Consider the following 16,627-nt stretch of genomic DNA (forward strand, 5'->3'; position numbering starts at 1 on the left):
AGAGAGGGAGTTCCCATCATCACCTCTTGGCTACATGGGTTTCAGGTCCACTCACCAACATCCTCAGGAATAAACATTTCCAAGACAGCAGGTCATTCCCAGCCCCACTGATCTCGCAGGAGGCAAAACAGTGATGCTCAGGGTCACGGTCTGATTGCAGAGACCCAGCGCGAGGCTACAGAAAATGACGTGGGCACTGTGCCAGGAGAAACATCTGTCCCACACATTTTGGTTGGTCGCTAACAGGACTCTGGGGGCCTCCCCCAACCTCAACACTTTGGACAGGGGGCGGCAGGTTCTGCATCCAACTCCATCCACACAGCCAGTGCCCAGTGCTCTTCCTCGGAGGCACGAGGGGCCTCTGGCCGCAATGTCCACCTCCAGGAAGCCTAGGCGCCTGCTCATTTACATAGTTTATATGAATGAGAGGGGGTGGCGCCCAGAGAGCAGCACAGGAATCAGGAAGTGACGCTGGCACTATTTACGGGAGCAGAAGGTTGAGGAAATGGACGAGACCACACGCCCACTTCCACATTTCCAGGAGAAATGAGCACCTGGTGGTCTATTTGAACAGATGGCGGGGCCGTCTCCCGGTTCTCCAAGAGACTGCAACCCAGCCGGCGCCCCCAGAGCCTGGCGTCCTGTTCGTGGGCTAAGTGAATGAACTTCGGGGCTGTGAGGTCAAGTATGAACATCTCAAGTCAGGAAGTGCCTGGTTCAGGGAGGTTCCCATCCAACACCTTCCCGGCTCCCAGGACTGGCCCTGCACTCACTTCTGCAGGCAGCCTGCAGTGAAAAGGCTCTACGAAAAGGATGCTGGAAAGTTGTGGGCGGAGGAGGACCGTCCCAAGGCATGTGTGTGTCTCCCCTTTACATGAAGCAGTTCTTAGAAAAAAGAAGCAAAACAAAATACCACCCTTGTCCTTGACCATCAGGGAAGGACGCCGGACACCCGGCCAGGGCACGTGGGCAGACTTGCTTCTGTGCCCCCCCGTTCTGAGAGTTTGCTCTCTTCATATGCTCCCCTGCCTCCCACATGGCCCCTCTCCCCTAGAAGGAAGCCCCTGCAGGGTGGGGTGATCGGTCCCCCCGATGAGGAGCTGCCCCAGAGCCCAGCTGGAATGGAGGTGCAGGACGTGAGGTGCCAGGGAGGGCGCTGGGGAGGCCAGGAGAACACCGGGAAGAGGTCACCAAGTTGAACGACAGGAAAAGAGCTGAGCCTTTCTTGAACTGGCAATCATGACAAACCACACCAAATGTATCTGGGAGCCGTGAAAGAGAGAATTTGAAAATGCTGAATTGCAGGGAAATGCTTCCTGACTGGGAGGTGCCTTTAAAAGCAGTGGGGGCAGGGAGAACCCATGGTTCAGGGACTCTCCCTTGAGTGATGGCCAGTCTGCTGCTTGCAAAGGGGCCTCTCCCTTCTGCATCTCTGGGGAATGTGGCAGGCAGGCCTGGGGCCAAGCTGGGCCCTGTCTCCCCACTACCATGGCCATCTCTGCCCCTTGGCCCCAGGAAAGAGCAAGGTGCCACAGCAGCCCCTCTGGTTACAGCCTCAGCCCCAGAGGTCGCAAGCCTTCAGGGAAGAGTCAGAGCACGTGGCCTGTGATCATTGCTGTCTGGACAGGGTAGGTCACGTAGGGACACACTGCTCTTGCTCTGGCCCCAGCCAGTTCAGCCCATGGCCCCAGCACTGGGGCAGGGACTCTGATGGGGTGGGGAAGGGTCTGCCTGGTTCCCAGGGGAAGGCAGGCTGGGAGGACAAACGGCCACCGCAGCATCCACATGCCACCGGCTACTCTGCTGACCCTCTCTGTGAACAGCTGCTCCCTGCTGAGGTCAGGACCTGGTGACCAGGCTGGGTAGGGCTGGGTAGGGAAGGAGGGAGCAGACTTCCCAAACATCCCCGGGAGCAGGAACAGATCAGAACCACCTCCAAGACTGAGAGCAAAGTCCAGTCCAGGCCTGACACCAAGAAGATGTATTTGGCCAGCCCTGGCCAGAGCTTCTGCCTGTCACACCCTGCTCCCTGGGTGGATCCTGACATTCCTCCCTCCTCAGCTGCCTTGGAAAGGAAAGCAAACCCTCCTGGGCCCAGTACTTGGGCACCCTTTGACCTCACCTGACAGACACTCCACCATCTGAGCGCTGGACTCGGTCTGTCACAGTCCTGTCTCCTGGCCAGGTGGCAGCCCAGGAGGGGGAAGGTACCGCGGGTGGAATGGCACCCGCCCCCCACACTAAATTCAGGACCGTCTGGAACCTCAGAATGTGCCCCTATTTGAAACAGGGTCTTTGCAGTTGTAATTAGTTAAGATGAGGCCCCACGGGAGTAGGATGGGTACTGAATCCAATGGCTGGTGTCCTTGTAACAAGAGGACAGACACAGAGGAGGCCACGTGACCACAGAGGCCAAGACTGAGTGATGTGTCTACAAGCCAAGGAGTGCTGGTGTGGGGTGGACTCGAACCCTCAGAAGGAACCAACCCTGCCCACACCTGGGTTTCGGACACCTGGCCTCCTGACCTGGGACTGCACACATTTCTGTTGCTTGAAGCTGCCCAGTTGGTGGTCACTTGTCCCTGTGGCCTCAGGAAATGACCACACCGCCCTTCCTGCTCCTCTCTACACCAGCCACTGTCTTAGGATTCTGACCCCACCCCATCCAGATGACCCTTGACAAGGTCACCAGTGATCACCTCACTGCCAAAGCTGATGGACAAGTCTCAGCCACAAGTGTACTTGATCCGGCTTCACTTTGTCCTTCGTGAATTCCTTTTTTCGCTTGGTGTCCGGGACAGCCCTCTCTCCTCCAGCCCCACGGCTACTCCACCTCTTCTCCCGCCTTGTCCACCCCAGGGCTTGGCCTCAGCCCTCTCCCCTGTCCCTCCCTAGGTGACTTCATCCAGGGGTCCAAGTTTTAAGCTCCATCCCACCACCGGTGACTCCCCGACTGACCACTGTCTCAGACTCGCAGAGCCACCAGGATGGGTCAAGTAAGCATCTCAAATTCCACTTCCCCACTTCCATGGTGCCCACTCTGGCCTTAGCCCCTATCACCTCTGCCCTGGACAATGGTCAGGGCTCCTCCCTGGCCTTGCAGTGGCCACTCTCCTCCCCACCATCCATTTCTAAACAGCAGCCAGAGTGACCCTTCCAGGACATGAGATCTAACATCTCGCAGTGGCCCGGGATGCTACACCGGCTGCACGGAGTTCCCCACCTGGATCCTCTGAAGTCAGCCAGCAGTGCAGAGTGGGGCCCATTCATGTCTGACCAGAAGTGGGGAAGCCAAGAAGCCAAGGGGCCCTGGCACTGCCTGTCATGATGATTCTGGTGGGGAGGGAGGGGGTCCCCATCGGTAACCAAGAGTGTTGAGGGGGCTCAAGCCACTGGGCACCTGGTCTCCACTCAAGGTCTGGCTCACCAGTGGGATTCTCACAGCCCATGCTGCTCCTCCCTGCCTCAGCCCCGCTTACATTTCCCAAACCCCAAAAATGATGAAAGCATCCGACCTCCCATCTGATGCAGAGCTGACAGGGCCTACACCTATGACACCGCTGGGGCTCCAAGACTGTTCTGGCAGACCAGCTGCCGAGCCTTGTCCTGACTTGGCGGGGAAACCGTTCTGCTCGCGCGTGCCCTGACTTGCCCCGGGTGAACAGGCTCCAGTCCCCTCCCGGCCGCTCTGGATCCTGTGTTCTGCCTTGGAGCTGGGCACGTGAACAGTAAAGCCATGCCCTCACTGCACCGATGGCCCTGTTTCCAGAACGGATAGGGCTGCACGGCTCTTGTGGAGACCAGCAGTCCCAGGGGCCTGGCAATGATGCGACTGGCCCAACAATTCGCTTGTCTCCCTGTACAGAACAGGCCGTGGTCACTCTCTGCCAGAAAGAGGGAGGCAGGGCTGTGGGCCAGGGTCCCCTGAGATCCTAGATCCCAGGGCTCCCAATCCTTGCCCATCCCTGCACAGGGCAGATTTGGCTGTGGACTTTTTACCCTGTCACCTGGGGAGACAGACTCACAGAACTTGCCCTGCTGGTTCCCTAGACCAGGTCTGAGGTTACTTCCTCGGGGAGGTTACCTGCAGGACGCACACCTGGCCGCCCCGCCGAGCCGCACGACCTAGGGTGCCAGTCGCCCGCACCACCTGCACAGGTGAGGCAGGTGCCCCGCCTGGCTGTGCGCTCACTGTCATCGCCCAGGCAGAGCCTAAGAGGGGCAGCGACAGAAAGAGGCTTCCAAAGAGAAACATTTTAAGAGTTAGCTCTGCCTAGTGGTCCTGGATGTTTTCTCCGGCATCTTCCGCAAACTGAAGGAGGAATGGGAGAACCTGAAAGTTTGGAGGCTGCAAGACCAGAGGAAGTGTCTGTGCTCCTGACCCCTGGCCAGGGCTTCGTCCACCACTCACCTGGGCTGCGAGTGGGGCTAGATCCCGGGGATGCCAGGCCAAGCCCACCCCTAAAGAGGTCAGTGCATGGGTGGACAAAGCTTTCTGGCCCACCCCCTTTCCAAAGGTGGCATCTGCAGATGGTAGAACGGACTCGCAAAGGAGTGAGGGTCAAACATGTTCTGGAACCCTGCGGTCTCCTGCCACCATGGGCTCCCAGCCACAAAGCCACAGAGCTCCCCACTTCCCATCCCAGGCCTGTGCTGCTGTGTGCTACCAGGACATGCAGGCTGTTTTCACACGTGGTCTAAGAAAGGCCACTCCCTTCTCCAAAGGGACAGGTGGAAGCTGCTGCTGACTCAGCCCGATTCTAATCCACATTCTCCTCTCCAAAGGCCTCCTGACACTGAACAAGCTCCTCTCAGGGAACTGTGTCCCAAAGGAGCCCACTGGCTTTCATTTATGTGAGAGGCCCTAGTACCCCCAAAGCCGCAAAGCCCAGCTCAATACCGTGCTGGCTACTGTGCTAGAAAGTAGTCAGTTGCAGATCAAATCTGGAGGCAGGTCAATCACATCTACCAAAGACCATCCATCCACCTATTCACTCATTTATTCACCCATCCACCCATCCATCCATCCATCCATCCATCCATCCATCCATCCATCCATCCACAGGTGCTGACAGGAAATCTGGCAGACTCTGGCTAGAAATCCTCCTTTAACCAGAGGCAGGCAAGAGTCACCTCTGAGGATCTGAATGCTGGGATAAAGATATTTAAATTTCAACAACTGTAAACTTTCAACCAGGTTCAGCCAGGCCAAGGGGAACACGGGAAGTCCAGGGACACTGCCACTTTGGACGGCGCAGAGGACACTTACGGTCAAGTCCGTTCAAGTAGCGCATGCGGATCTCACAGTGGCCCCAGACGGCGCTCACTACAGGATAGAGTTTTTTGCCCTTGAGTCCCCGAAAAGCTACTCCCATGTACTGTCCATCCACAATGAAACTCAGGGTCCCGTCGTCCATATCCAGGGCCACCAGGAAGGAGTCAGGGACAATGAACGTCTCGTCCGGCTCCAGAAAGGCCGGGTACGTTTTGCTCGGCTGGTTTTTGCCATCATGGTAGAGCCGGTTGCGTCCCAAGTCCCAGCCCCAGGACTCATGGTTATTCCCCACGAGCGTCGTGTACCCAACGGAGTGCAGGGGGGCGTCCGCCGTCGCCACGCCCACCACGGCATGGGTGCCCCGCTGCCTCATGGCCCACGTGATCTGCCACACGTGCAGCCCGCGTGTGTACCCGACTTTGCCCCTGATGGCGTCTGTGCTCTGGGCCACCGGATGCCGGTGAAAGATCAGCTTGTCGTCCTCCTTCACAAAGACGTTGAGCGAGCGGTCGTTGTTGTTCCAGGAGTGGAGCAGCTGGACGTCGTAGGACACGGGGGGCATGTCCAGCAGCAGGTCCAGGCGGGTGGGCTTGCAGTAGTCCAGACCCTGGAGCTCCTGCTTCAAGGGCCGGTACGTGGGGTCCCTCATGTCCACAGTCTTGATCCCTCCAGTGACCTTCTGACCCATCCTGGCCTCCTGTATCACCTGTTCACCGACTCCCAAGGCACACTCATCAATCGCAGGGCCTCTTCTCCAGTTTTCCAATCAGGCCCAGACAGCACTCCCAGGACGTGGCTAGGCGGCCTCTGCACAGGGCGGAGTGCCCAGTATTGCCTGGCAGATGGAAAAAGAAACACGAGGCTAGTGAGCAGGGGTGCGGAGAGAAAGGGGAGAAGCCAGCTAGGGGCACAAGGTTCCTATCGTATGGGCACATCCTGGCAGCCTGCCTTCCTGGCTCCCAACACACCCAACTCGGGGCAGGCCAGAGCCTCGGCACAGACTGAAATTCCCTTCTGGGCCCGCAGCTAGGTTGGCATAAAGGAGGGGGCCGTCCACCAGGCAGTCTGCGTGCAAAGGTGGGCTCTGGGGATGGGCGTTATGCTCAACTGTGTCAGATGCATGGCCTGAAACAGGCATGGTTTCTCAGGGCAGAAAGCCAAGTTGGTCCCGGTCCCCAGATCAGCCTGGTGCGGTGGGCATCTCTCCTGGTCAGAGCAAGAGGAAGCTTACTTCTCGCACCTGCTGTTTGGAGGGCAGACGAAGCCCCAAGTGGCAGCAGAAGCTGTTTGAGATGCTAACTCTCAGCCCCTCCTCTCTTTCCCACCACAGCTGCCTCCAAAGATGTACCACTGGTTCACTCTAGGGAAGGGAACTCCAGGGGGCACATAAAGCTCTTATAAAGGCCCCTGAGGCTGCAGCAACCTCCACAGCACGTCACACATCGTGCCTGGGCTGGGGCTGCCAGTGATGCTCTTCTCGGGGCTCAGCTGGCCCGAGTCAGGTGGGCACAGTGGCTCTCATCCTGCACCCCCAGGTAGCTCTGGACCAACGCTTAGACGGCTGCCTCTTTCCTACCCACATCCTTCAACTAGCAGCTAATGTTTGCTCCTTGGGTCCCAACAGCCCATCTGGAGAGGAAGTCTGACTCCAAGACGCCTCATTCCCACCCTGGCTTTACTGTCTCTTGGGTCCTTTAAGGGGGATCAGAGCCACGAGTTGGAGGAGAAATTTCACTGCATCCGTCCCCTCCTCTTCATCGGCAGCACCAGGAGGAGGGGACTGAAACGAGGGACAGGACTCTGGCCACTCCTGTCCTTGCTGCCTGCCTTGGAGAGGGAAAAATCACATGCTATTTTGATTTCCCGTGGCTCACTGGAGAGAAAAGCTTCTTCCCGCCACCACAAACTCCCTGGCCGGTGGAAAGGACTCTGGGCTGCCTGGTATGGAGACGGGCTCCTAGGAATGACCAGACAAGGGAGCAGGCAGGCTCTGGGCTAAATAAACACGACTAAATGAGTATGCAGAGGAGCCCGGGCGAGAGGCCATCGGTGCCTGGCTGCTGGAGGAGCGTCACATGGGTCACTTGTTCCAGGGAGCACTCTGGTGCCTGGGACAAAGAACACAAAGGAGCCCAGTGTGCGGACTGCAGGGCTGCCCCCTGCAGTGGGTGTGTTGCTTCCCCACGGTGGCAGAAGACAGAGCGCCTGCTGGGGGATGAGGGCAGGGACCGGCTGCAGGACGTCAGTCTGGGAACCTGGGACCACTGGCCTCCCTACTGGGGCTCAGCGACCAGCCAGATGCCTGTCAGGTCTCCAGCTGACCTGGTGCTGCCTCCCTCTCAGCTGGGAAGAGACCCTGTGAGATGACACCTTCAGGGCAGCCAGGGCTGCTGGAGGCTGGCTCTCAGCAGACGCCCCTATGGGGACACTTGGCCCCAGATCCCTCATCTCAGTGGGCAGGTCACTCTTCCCTTCCTCCCCTTTCTGGTGTGGAACAAGGGGCTCCCCAACTCCCTCATGGGCACTGCTTCAGAGACAGGCTGGGACCCCTTGTGTCAAATATTTTCAAAGCCAGTTCAGAGCTGAGGGGTCCCTCTGTAGTCGGGGGACCACCTTGGTTCTAGAAAGTTCTGAGGATACCATGACCTCATGTCCTGGAACTCCCAGGACAGTCCCAGTTTCAAGGTCTCAGTCCCATCAACTCCCAAGAGCCATGGAAACCTCCAGGACTCCCCTACGGGCCCTGCTGAGTGGGCACCCCGTGGCTTCGGGGCCTGATCACCAGGCTGCACAAGGGTGGAGGGTTCTGGGTTTTGGTGTGGAAACATGGTCCTGGTTCCTGCAGAGACCGGCCCCTCGGCTCAGCCATCCCTGACCCCCTTCTTCCATGCCTCCTCGACAGCATCTTTCTGAGTGGGGGGTGGGGAGGCTGACCCAAGGCAGATCTCAAAGTCCGAAGCACCCACACCCATCTCTGTCTGGACACCTCCTCTGGCGGTGCCTGGCGACCTCTCTGTGAAGGACTCCGCGGGGACACAGGTCCCCTCTCTGGGAGGATGAGGAGTGGAATTAACTTCCAAAGAAAGTTCATTTTACTGCCTCCTGGAGTGAGGCAGCTTGCTGTCCTCCTGGTGGCTGGCTCATAGCAGGAAGGCCCTCTCTCCTAGAACCTCATGGCGGGACAGTCCCACCCAACTCCCATCCGTGGGAACAGGTGGGAGGAGAGGAGACACTGGGCAGGTGGGCCACGTGGGTAGGGAAGGTGGTGCGGAAAAGTCCTTCTGACACATTAATTTAAAATACTTGGAGCAGGGAAGGTACAGCTCAGTGGTAGAGTGCATGCCTAGCATGCATGAGGTCCTGGGTTCAATCCCCAGTACCGCCACTAAAAAAATAAATAAACCGAATTACCTCCCCACCCTAATAAAATACTTGGAGAGAAATGGGGGGGAATGGAGAAGGACCATAACAGGGAGGATGAGCATAAGTCAGAGGTGGAGCTGCGAGAGGGGAGAGAGGGAGGGGGAGACGCATGGAGGGAGCTCTCTGGCCAGTAAATCCGAGTCTATGCACACGTATAACTCCTACTTCAGCTGGACCAGCATCAGCAAACCTTTTCCACAACGGGCGAGACAGCAAATGTTTTAGGCTTTGTGGGCCCGATAGTCTCTGTGCAACTGCTCAGCTCTGCCTTGCAGCACTAAAGCAGCCACAGACAGCTCAGTGAGCACGGCTGAGTTCCAATAAAACTTTATCCACAAGAACAGTCCAGTAAGAAGGTGACCAACCCCTGAGCTGGAGCGAGGGCCCTGCACGCGTAGCGCTGCAGTGGAAAAGCATGAGACAGAGGTGGTGAGGAATCTCGTGGCAGCCAGGTCAGTCTGGCCTCGGAAAGAGGGGTCAGAAAGGACAGCACAGCCTCACAGTGGCTTGTCAGCTGTCTGTCCAGGTCAGCTCCACAGGCCCTTCCCTTTCTGAGATTCCCGCCTCCAAGTCTGGTTGCCAAGCAGGTGCACTTACATGGCCCTTGTGCTAAGCTCCAACCCTCCTGGGCCCCCATGTGGGGAACCATCCAAGGTCTGTGGGGCTGGGGGGCTTCTGGCCCCTGGACCACATGACCTTGAGCAGAGGGGGCCCCTGGGAGGAAGAGGCTGGGAAGAGGGGGTGGGGAGGGCAGGCAAAGGTGCCTGCAGCATCCTGGGGCCGCTCCTGCAGAGGGGCCCCCTAGGGCCACCCCTTTTGAGTCCTCCCAGGCAGTCCGTCACTGTGGTAACCCTAAGGCCACTCGATTCACCTGTCACCTGCCCAACCCCACCGTGTGTCCAGGCCAACACTTCCCTCTGGTAGACTTCCTGCTGTCGACATAAGGCCACTAAGGCCATCCAGCCGCCCTCTACCTTCTATCTACTTTTAAATGTGGCCGCAGAGACCCACTAGCCCTCTTTTGGGGGAACAGAGCCCAGCAGGGTGCTCCCCCTCAGGCTCCTCTCCATCCTCACCTCCCCGCTCTGCAGTCCTGCCAGCCCTGCTCCAGGGGCTTCCAATCCTTGGGCCTCTGCCTAGGACTTGTCCTCAGCTTTTCCGAGCCTCAGTTTGCTCCTCTGTAAGATGGGTGCTCCAGGCTTACTTAAGACTCATTTGAGACAATGTTCCAGAGAGCACCTGGAAAGTTGGCCTTTTCACTTTAGTTTTTGTTTTTATTTTATTTTCTAGACCACGCTCCGTACCCTGAACAAAGATCACTGTTATCCATCATCTTGGTCACTGTACCTGGTCTGACAGATGGATGCTGTCTTTGGGCCAAGACCCAAGTGGTTGGACTGCTAAGCTAGAGAAGATCAAGTTTAAGGTCCCTTCTAAGCCAGGGGCAAGCAGACTTGTTCTAGATGGATGATCACAGCCACAGGGCAGGGTCACTGCACTTCACACACTGGCCCTCATTTTACCCTGAAGAGGGGCACAGAGGGACATGAGCCCCACCCTCCGCCCCCACCCCAGAAGTCTGGCAAGTCTTCGAGATTTTGCATTTACTTTCAGTAGAGCGAATAAGACCAAAAGCTGTGGGACAGAGCGGGAGGGACGTCTGCTAAGCCCAGTGGTTTGACTTGGTTGGACCCTTTCCACCCACTGAGAACCCCCTCCCCCCTCTGATGCAGCACACACACCATCCTCACTGGGCCAAAAGTCAGCTCACGGTTCACTGTGAAAGGGGATGCCTCTTGGACCCTCTAATGGACAAAAGCCTTCCACGCAGTGTACCTGGCGGCTGCCATGGGACAGGGGGGTGGCCTGGGGCTCCAAGAATCCACCAAAGCTGCCTGTCCAAAATGGGGGTCCAGGCTCTAAGCAGATGGCTTTCCCAAAGCCGCCTCCTGCCATCGCCGCCACAGGCAGCCAATGGAGTGCTCTCGGCTCAGGGTCTGGGGACCAGTGCTCCTATCACGTACCTCTGCTTTGGAGAAGGTTTGCTGGGGGCCACAGCTCTCCACAGGAAAGAAGAACAGACCCTCACAAAGCACCTTCTTTCTAGTTTCTTGGGCTCCTCCAGGTGGGCTCTTTGTGCCCTAACAGGGAGGGGCAACCAGAGCCAGAATGGGTGGCTGTGCACGGAAGGAACCCCAGAGCCAGCCAGTGACCCCAGGAGGGCAGCGAGGGGCCAGAAGCACCCCCGAAGCGCTCTGGGAGTCTGAGACCCGGGCCGGGCGAGTGGCCGCCAGCCTCTCATGATCCTAGGCAGCAACTCTCTCTGAAGGGGGAGGGAGTGGGCTCGCTCATGCCCACGCCCCCTGGGCACGTGTGGCGGAGAACACCTGTTGGGTACGCCCACTGTTTTCACTGTGCTAGTCACAGAGAAAAGTGGTGCTGGCAGAGTTCCATCAGCGACAGGGGCCCAGTGAGTCTTGCGGGATGCACAGGGCTAACAAAGGTTAAGGGAAACTGGAGAGGATGTGGGGAGAAGGCCGTTCGTGTACAGGCACAGGTGTGGGTGTGTAGCCCAGACAGACAGACCCCAACCGGCACACGCTTCTCAGCCTGCAGGTGCCAAGTGGCAGTCCCTGCCCGGGTGTAAGACAACCAGCAGTCACCCACTGACCACGCTTCCAGGGGTCCCATCTAGGAAAGCCTACAGCCGGACGCGTGGGCAAAGACGCACACTGCTCGGGGACCTGCGGGACCTGCGCAGCCGCGGGGAGGCGGCAGCCCCCCAGGTGTGCTGAATTAACATAGACGGTAACCCGACGCTGTCGCGTGTTTAAAAAGCAAACTGGGGAACAAAACGCAGCACAGGATCCCATTTCTGTAAGAACAGAATTTTTAAAAGATTCTATCTGTGCATTTACCTGTTTGGAGGCACAGAGAAAAGTCTAGAAGAATAAGCACCAAATTATTAACACCAAAGGTTAGCTTTCACCATGGCTAATCTTGCAGGGTGGGGCAGGAGGAAAGATGCATTCACTTTAAGCACCTTTTGAACTGAAAAAAAAAATTCTTTTTAAATGCACGTATTGTTTTTGTAATGAAAATGATTTTTAAGCACACACACACAAAATAAAGGGTTAAGAAACACTTTAACACAGTATATTCGCAAGAACAAGTTGTCCCCAGAGCAATTCCTAAAGGCTCTCCACGTGTGTCACTTCTTGTAAAGCAAGCACAGGATAAATGTTTAATTTACCCACAAAGAGACACATGAAGGAGCTCACAGTTGACAGCGGGGCATTTAAAATAAAGGACAAAAATCTCCAGGTACGGCTCTGGAGCCAACCCAAAAGGGGACATTACTTCTGCAACGAGTTCTCCTAAGACTTCCAATCTCACTGCTGCTACGTCACCGATTTTAATCTGCCCAGCAGGGGTGGGGATGTGATCGTCTCCCTGGGCCCCAAGGAAGAAAAGAACTGCTCCACCCTCCAACCAGAAAGCCAGTGCTGGCTGCGAGCACACTTCTGCGCCCCGCCAAGGGCAGGGGAGGGGGTGAGGAAGGCGGATCTCGGGGTGGGGGCAGAGGCTGGAAAGGGAGACAAGGATGCCACCCTTGGCTCAGATAGGACAGCGTGTTCAGCACCTGCCCGGAACTCTATGCTGTCCCTTCCATTAAAGCCACAACTCTGCAGTTCCGCCTTCCAGAAAAGTACTTTCGGATCAATTGGCCCTGGAACTACTTAAAAGTATCCTTTTGTTTAAAAAAAAAAGGATAATTTTGTTGAAGGAGCAATAACCCTCCGTTGGAGACATGTCCAAGGTGACCGGTGACAAATGGATGGAACAGGGGTGGGGGGCAGGGGACACACAGAGGAGGCCACTGTGGAGCGGAGGACGCGCGCTCGCCTCCTTTCAGCTCAGTTCCCCCTCAGTGCATCCGACTGACCCCAGAACAGTAAAACCATTGTTTCAACCCAAGACGGGGAAAGAGTAAAATTCAGGATGTGGAACAAGGTGACCTATTTATAAAGCTTCCTTTCACCTGAAGATCAAATGAGCTCCCTCCCTCCACCCCCCCACCTCACACGTCTCGGTGGTTGCAGCCCAGGATTTTTGCAAGAGAAGCAGACCTGAGTGATCCGGTATTAGATCAGAATGCAACGCCTGCAGCCAGACTCAGTGGCTGCCCAGCTCTGCCTGCTAATTAGGGCTGCGGGCTCCGTGCGCCACGGCTCAGGAACGACTTTGCTGGTGGCAGCGCTCAGGATGTGCGTGTTCTGGGCAGGCTTGGCCGTGGAGCCTCACAAAGTGTCACCAAATGCAAGAGCCATGTGGTTCCAACCCCCATCTCACCCTACCTGCACACTCGAGGAGAGACTCCTGGGAAGACCCGGGAGAGCTGTCTTCTTGCTCAAGCAGGGATATAAAAGTCAGGGTCTGCCCTGAGAATCAACATAAAGTAGTGGACCCTTCTGGAAAGTTCTGACGAGCGAAAAATCCCACACGGTCCAGAGCTCTAGCCTCTGACCTCAAAAGACCAAAAAAAAAAAAAAAAAAAAAATGTACCTGCCGTAAACACCTACGGAAGGACCCAGATTACTCATGACACTTTCAGAAAGTGCTCGAATCAGTTGAGCCTTGCCCCTGGGAAACAGCATTAACATTCATTCGGAGACTAAACATTAAAAAAAAAGAAGTCACAGCTGCAGCCAGGTCAAGGTTGTGACAGCAACGGCCTGTGCTTTGCTTAGATGAGAAGCCCTGATCTTCGGAGGGACCTGAGTGACACTCAATGACACAGTGACCTTTCGAGAAGTTTTCCAAGCCAGCAGCAGATGCACCTTCGACTGGCAGTGAGAATGAAGTCTAGATTGTGGACCCCCACCCGACGTCGCCCAGGCTGGGCAGTCCATCAAACCGGGTCCGCCTGGACCATGCAGGAGCGGGGGTGTCCCCTAAAGGGGGCAGGAAGGCAGGGTGGACAGTGTCACCACCAGCCATCTCCACGAGGAGGGCCCACGGGCACCCAAGGGGAAAGCTCAAGGGTACCTCGGGGACCCTGGCCCCTCCTCGCCCCACCTGTTGGGGAAGCCTATAACTCCTCCACCGGATGGGCTGGTGGACCCACCAAGCTCACTCTGGCCCCAGGAAAAGTGGGGTTCACCTTCCCCAAGGTCAGCATCTGGAGGAGGCGCCAGTGGAAACCAGGCTTCTCTCCAGAGGCCCTCGCCTCCTGCAGGATGCTCGCTCACCAGCTCACTCCAAGCTGAACAGCCTGCGAGGAGGCCTGGAGCAACGCCACCTGCTATGTGCCTCCATCAGGGCCCCCGGAACAAGGTCTGACCTCACCCAGGCTCCGGAGCCCAGAGGCCTGAGTAGGAGCAGGTGACACGCTGGCCTCTTCCAGTGGGATGTGCCAACTGAGAAAGGTCACCTCAGAGAGTGGTCCCTTGGGCCACCCCACGCCCCTCCAGGGAGAATGAGCAGCAGGGAGGCCAGGGAGAGATCTAAGGACACGAGAGGAACTGGCTCTCAGAGAGATCTGAGGGAGTCAAGAGGAGCCCGGGTGCCCTTACCCCACCTGCAGACCCAGGCGATGGTCTCAAACTACCTGGGGGTAAGAGGAGGGGGAGGGGCAGAGCTCATGACTACAACATGGAATTGTGCAGCTAAAGCACTCAACCCAGCATCGGGTGCACAGAGTAGGGACTTAACACATGCCACTCCCTGCCCACTCCCGCCTCCCTTTAACATCAGGGGACACCTAAAAGGATGGAATCTTGAAAGCCATGTGCAGGAGAGCACTCAACCAGGAAGTGCCAAGGTGGGTGCCAGTTAAGACCTCACAGGGTGGCCCAAGGAGCCCAGTCCCCCTGTGAGACCACGGCTCCAGCAAAGCTGCTTGTGGACGTACAAACTCAAAAACCCCATTAAATAAGGTGAACCCCTTAAGTCAAAAGCAGGGGCAGAAGTCCCACAAAATTTCTATAGCAGGAAGAAGTTGTGGGGAAGCTCTCTTATAACTGGGTTCACAGGAGTGGTTCTCAAAGTAGGGTCCTGGGATCAGCAGATCCCCATCACCTGTTAGAGACACAGATGCTTGGGCCTGACCTTTGACCTCCTGAATCAGGGACTCTGGGGGTGGGGCCCAGCAGTCTGCATTCTACTGAGCCCTCCAGCAGATTAGAACACTGCTGGCTCAAAGGAATGACAGCTCAGTATTTTGGAATCTCAAATCCACAGTAAATGAGAACCGATAGGCTTGGATTTATAACCACAACTTTAAAAAAATGTCTTGTTCTATCTTGACTTGAAATATTTCAAATGTTACACATCCTCATAAGAAATCTCAGAGAAAATGTATAAAGTATGAATTAAAATATGCCCCTCCCACTCTGGCGCATACACAGGCTCAGATACAGGGACTGTCCACTTAAAGCAAAGGATCACACCACACACACCAAGCCCCAGTTTGCTTGTTCCAAGTCACTATTAGCTCCTAAGTCAATTTCATGTGTTAGTAGCTGCATAATATTCCACTACCACAATTTTGGTAACTTTCCCTTATAGATGGACATCTAGGTTGTTTGATTGTAATGATGGTCACATGTGGGAGGTCAAGGCCTCCCAGGACAACCTTAGGGCAGTTTCTTTTCATTTAGTTCACAGCCACCTCTCCTCTCATCACCCTCAAAATCTTGGCCCTCAGAAACCACCCCCACTTCACTGTCCATTTTTAGGAGAAGAAAAGCAAATGTCCGAGTGACCTACCGCCAGGCTTCCCGATCTCGGAACTGACCGTGGGGTCTGAAGACGCTCAGGAGTTTCTGCACAGCCAGTTGAACCGAAGGTTTGTCAACTGGACCTCGTGTGGACCGCAGCCAATGAACTTGGACAGGATTCAAAGCAGAATTGGGCAGTGCGTCTCCCAGTGCAATCTAATCACCTTTCCCCGGGTGGGATTTCACGGAACCCAACAGGATGCCAAGGAGGAGGTAAAATCCCTGGGCCTCACAAGCCAGGTGGTGAAAGAGGGACTTAAATACACCTTTACAAGAGCCTACAGGAACTTCCTCTATTATGTGGCTGGCCTTCCTCCCCCAATCCTGTTAACCTGGAAAGTTCTGAACACCTGGGGTGACAGCTTGACAAGGGAAAGCCTCAGCAAGCCCACGGGCAGCAAATAAGTTAACCCTGAACTCCCAGGTAAGCAGAAGGGTCCAGATGCCAGATTCCATGGCACCAGTTGGTTGTGTGGGGGATGCGACAAGGAGTCAGGAAGGGGCCCCCTGGGGCAGGACATCTGTGGAGATGGATATTGCTTCTCAAGATGCTAGCTGAAACGATTGCTGTACAAGAGGCCAGGAAAAAGGTTTGCTATGTCAGGTGAAAGGAAGGCACTCCGTATCTGCCCTCAGAATAAAATCTAGAAAAAAACTATACAGGCACATGCGGGAAAAGAGGTGAAAAGGGAGATGGAAAATGATAATGTTTCTGTGTTTAGAGAGACGAGCTTCAGAGTTTCCCTTTCTTTCAAATTTCCTTACCGCTCTTACTATTGTTGCAAAAACATAAATGGATGAATCCAAATGTCCATGAATGGCTGAATGGATACACAAATTGTGGAACACAAACACAATGGAATATTATTCAGCCATGAACAGGAATAAAAGACTGACACTTGCCACAACATGGATGGACCTCAAATATTTTATGCTGGTGAAAGAATGCAGATATAAAAGGTCACCCAGTGATGCTCCCACTTAACATGAAATAGCCAGAATAGGGAAACCCATAGAGACAGAAAGTAGATTGGTGGTTGCCGGGGTGCTGGGAGGGGAGGGGAGTAGGGAGTGGCTGCCAACGAGTCAGGGCCTCTTTTGTGGGGGGTGAAAATGTTTTGGAACTCGATGGAGATGGTGGTTGCAC

General features: G+C 55.8%; 1 protein-coding gene across 3 annotated transcripts in view; it reads right to left on the reverse strand.

Moving 5' to 3' along the window:
• Positions 1-16,627, reverse strand: part of SPSB1 (splA/ryanodine receptor domain and SOCS box containing 1) — a 62,269-nt gene that overhangs the window by 3,983 nt on the left and 41,659 nt on the right. For all 3 annotated transcript variants that reach the window (XM_064494084.1, XM_064494085.1, XM_031464007.2), the window contains exon 2: positions 5,270-6,110. In XM_064494084.1, coding sequence (XP_064350154.1) covers positions 5,270-5,963 — 694 coding nt within the window. In that variant the 5' untranslated portion in view covers positions 5,964-6,110. The remainder of the gene's footprint in view (positions 1-5,269; positions 6,111-16,627) is intronic.

The sequence above is a fragment of the Camelus dromedarius genome, chromosome 14 (genome assembly GCF_036321535.1).
Source record: "Camelus dromedarius isolate mCamDro1 chromosome 14, mCamDro1.pat, whole genome shotgun sequence".
Taxonomy (NCBI): domain Eukaryota; kingdom Metazoa; phylum Chordata; class Mammalia; order Artiodactyla; family Camelidae; genus Camelus; species Camelus dromedarius.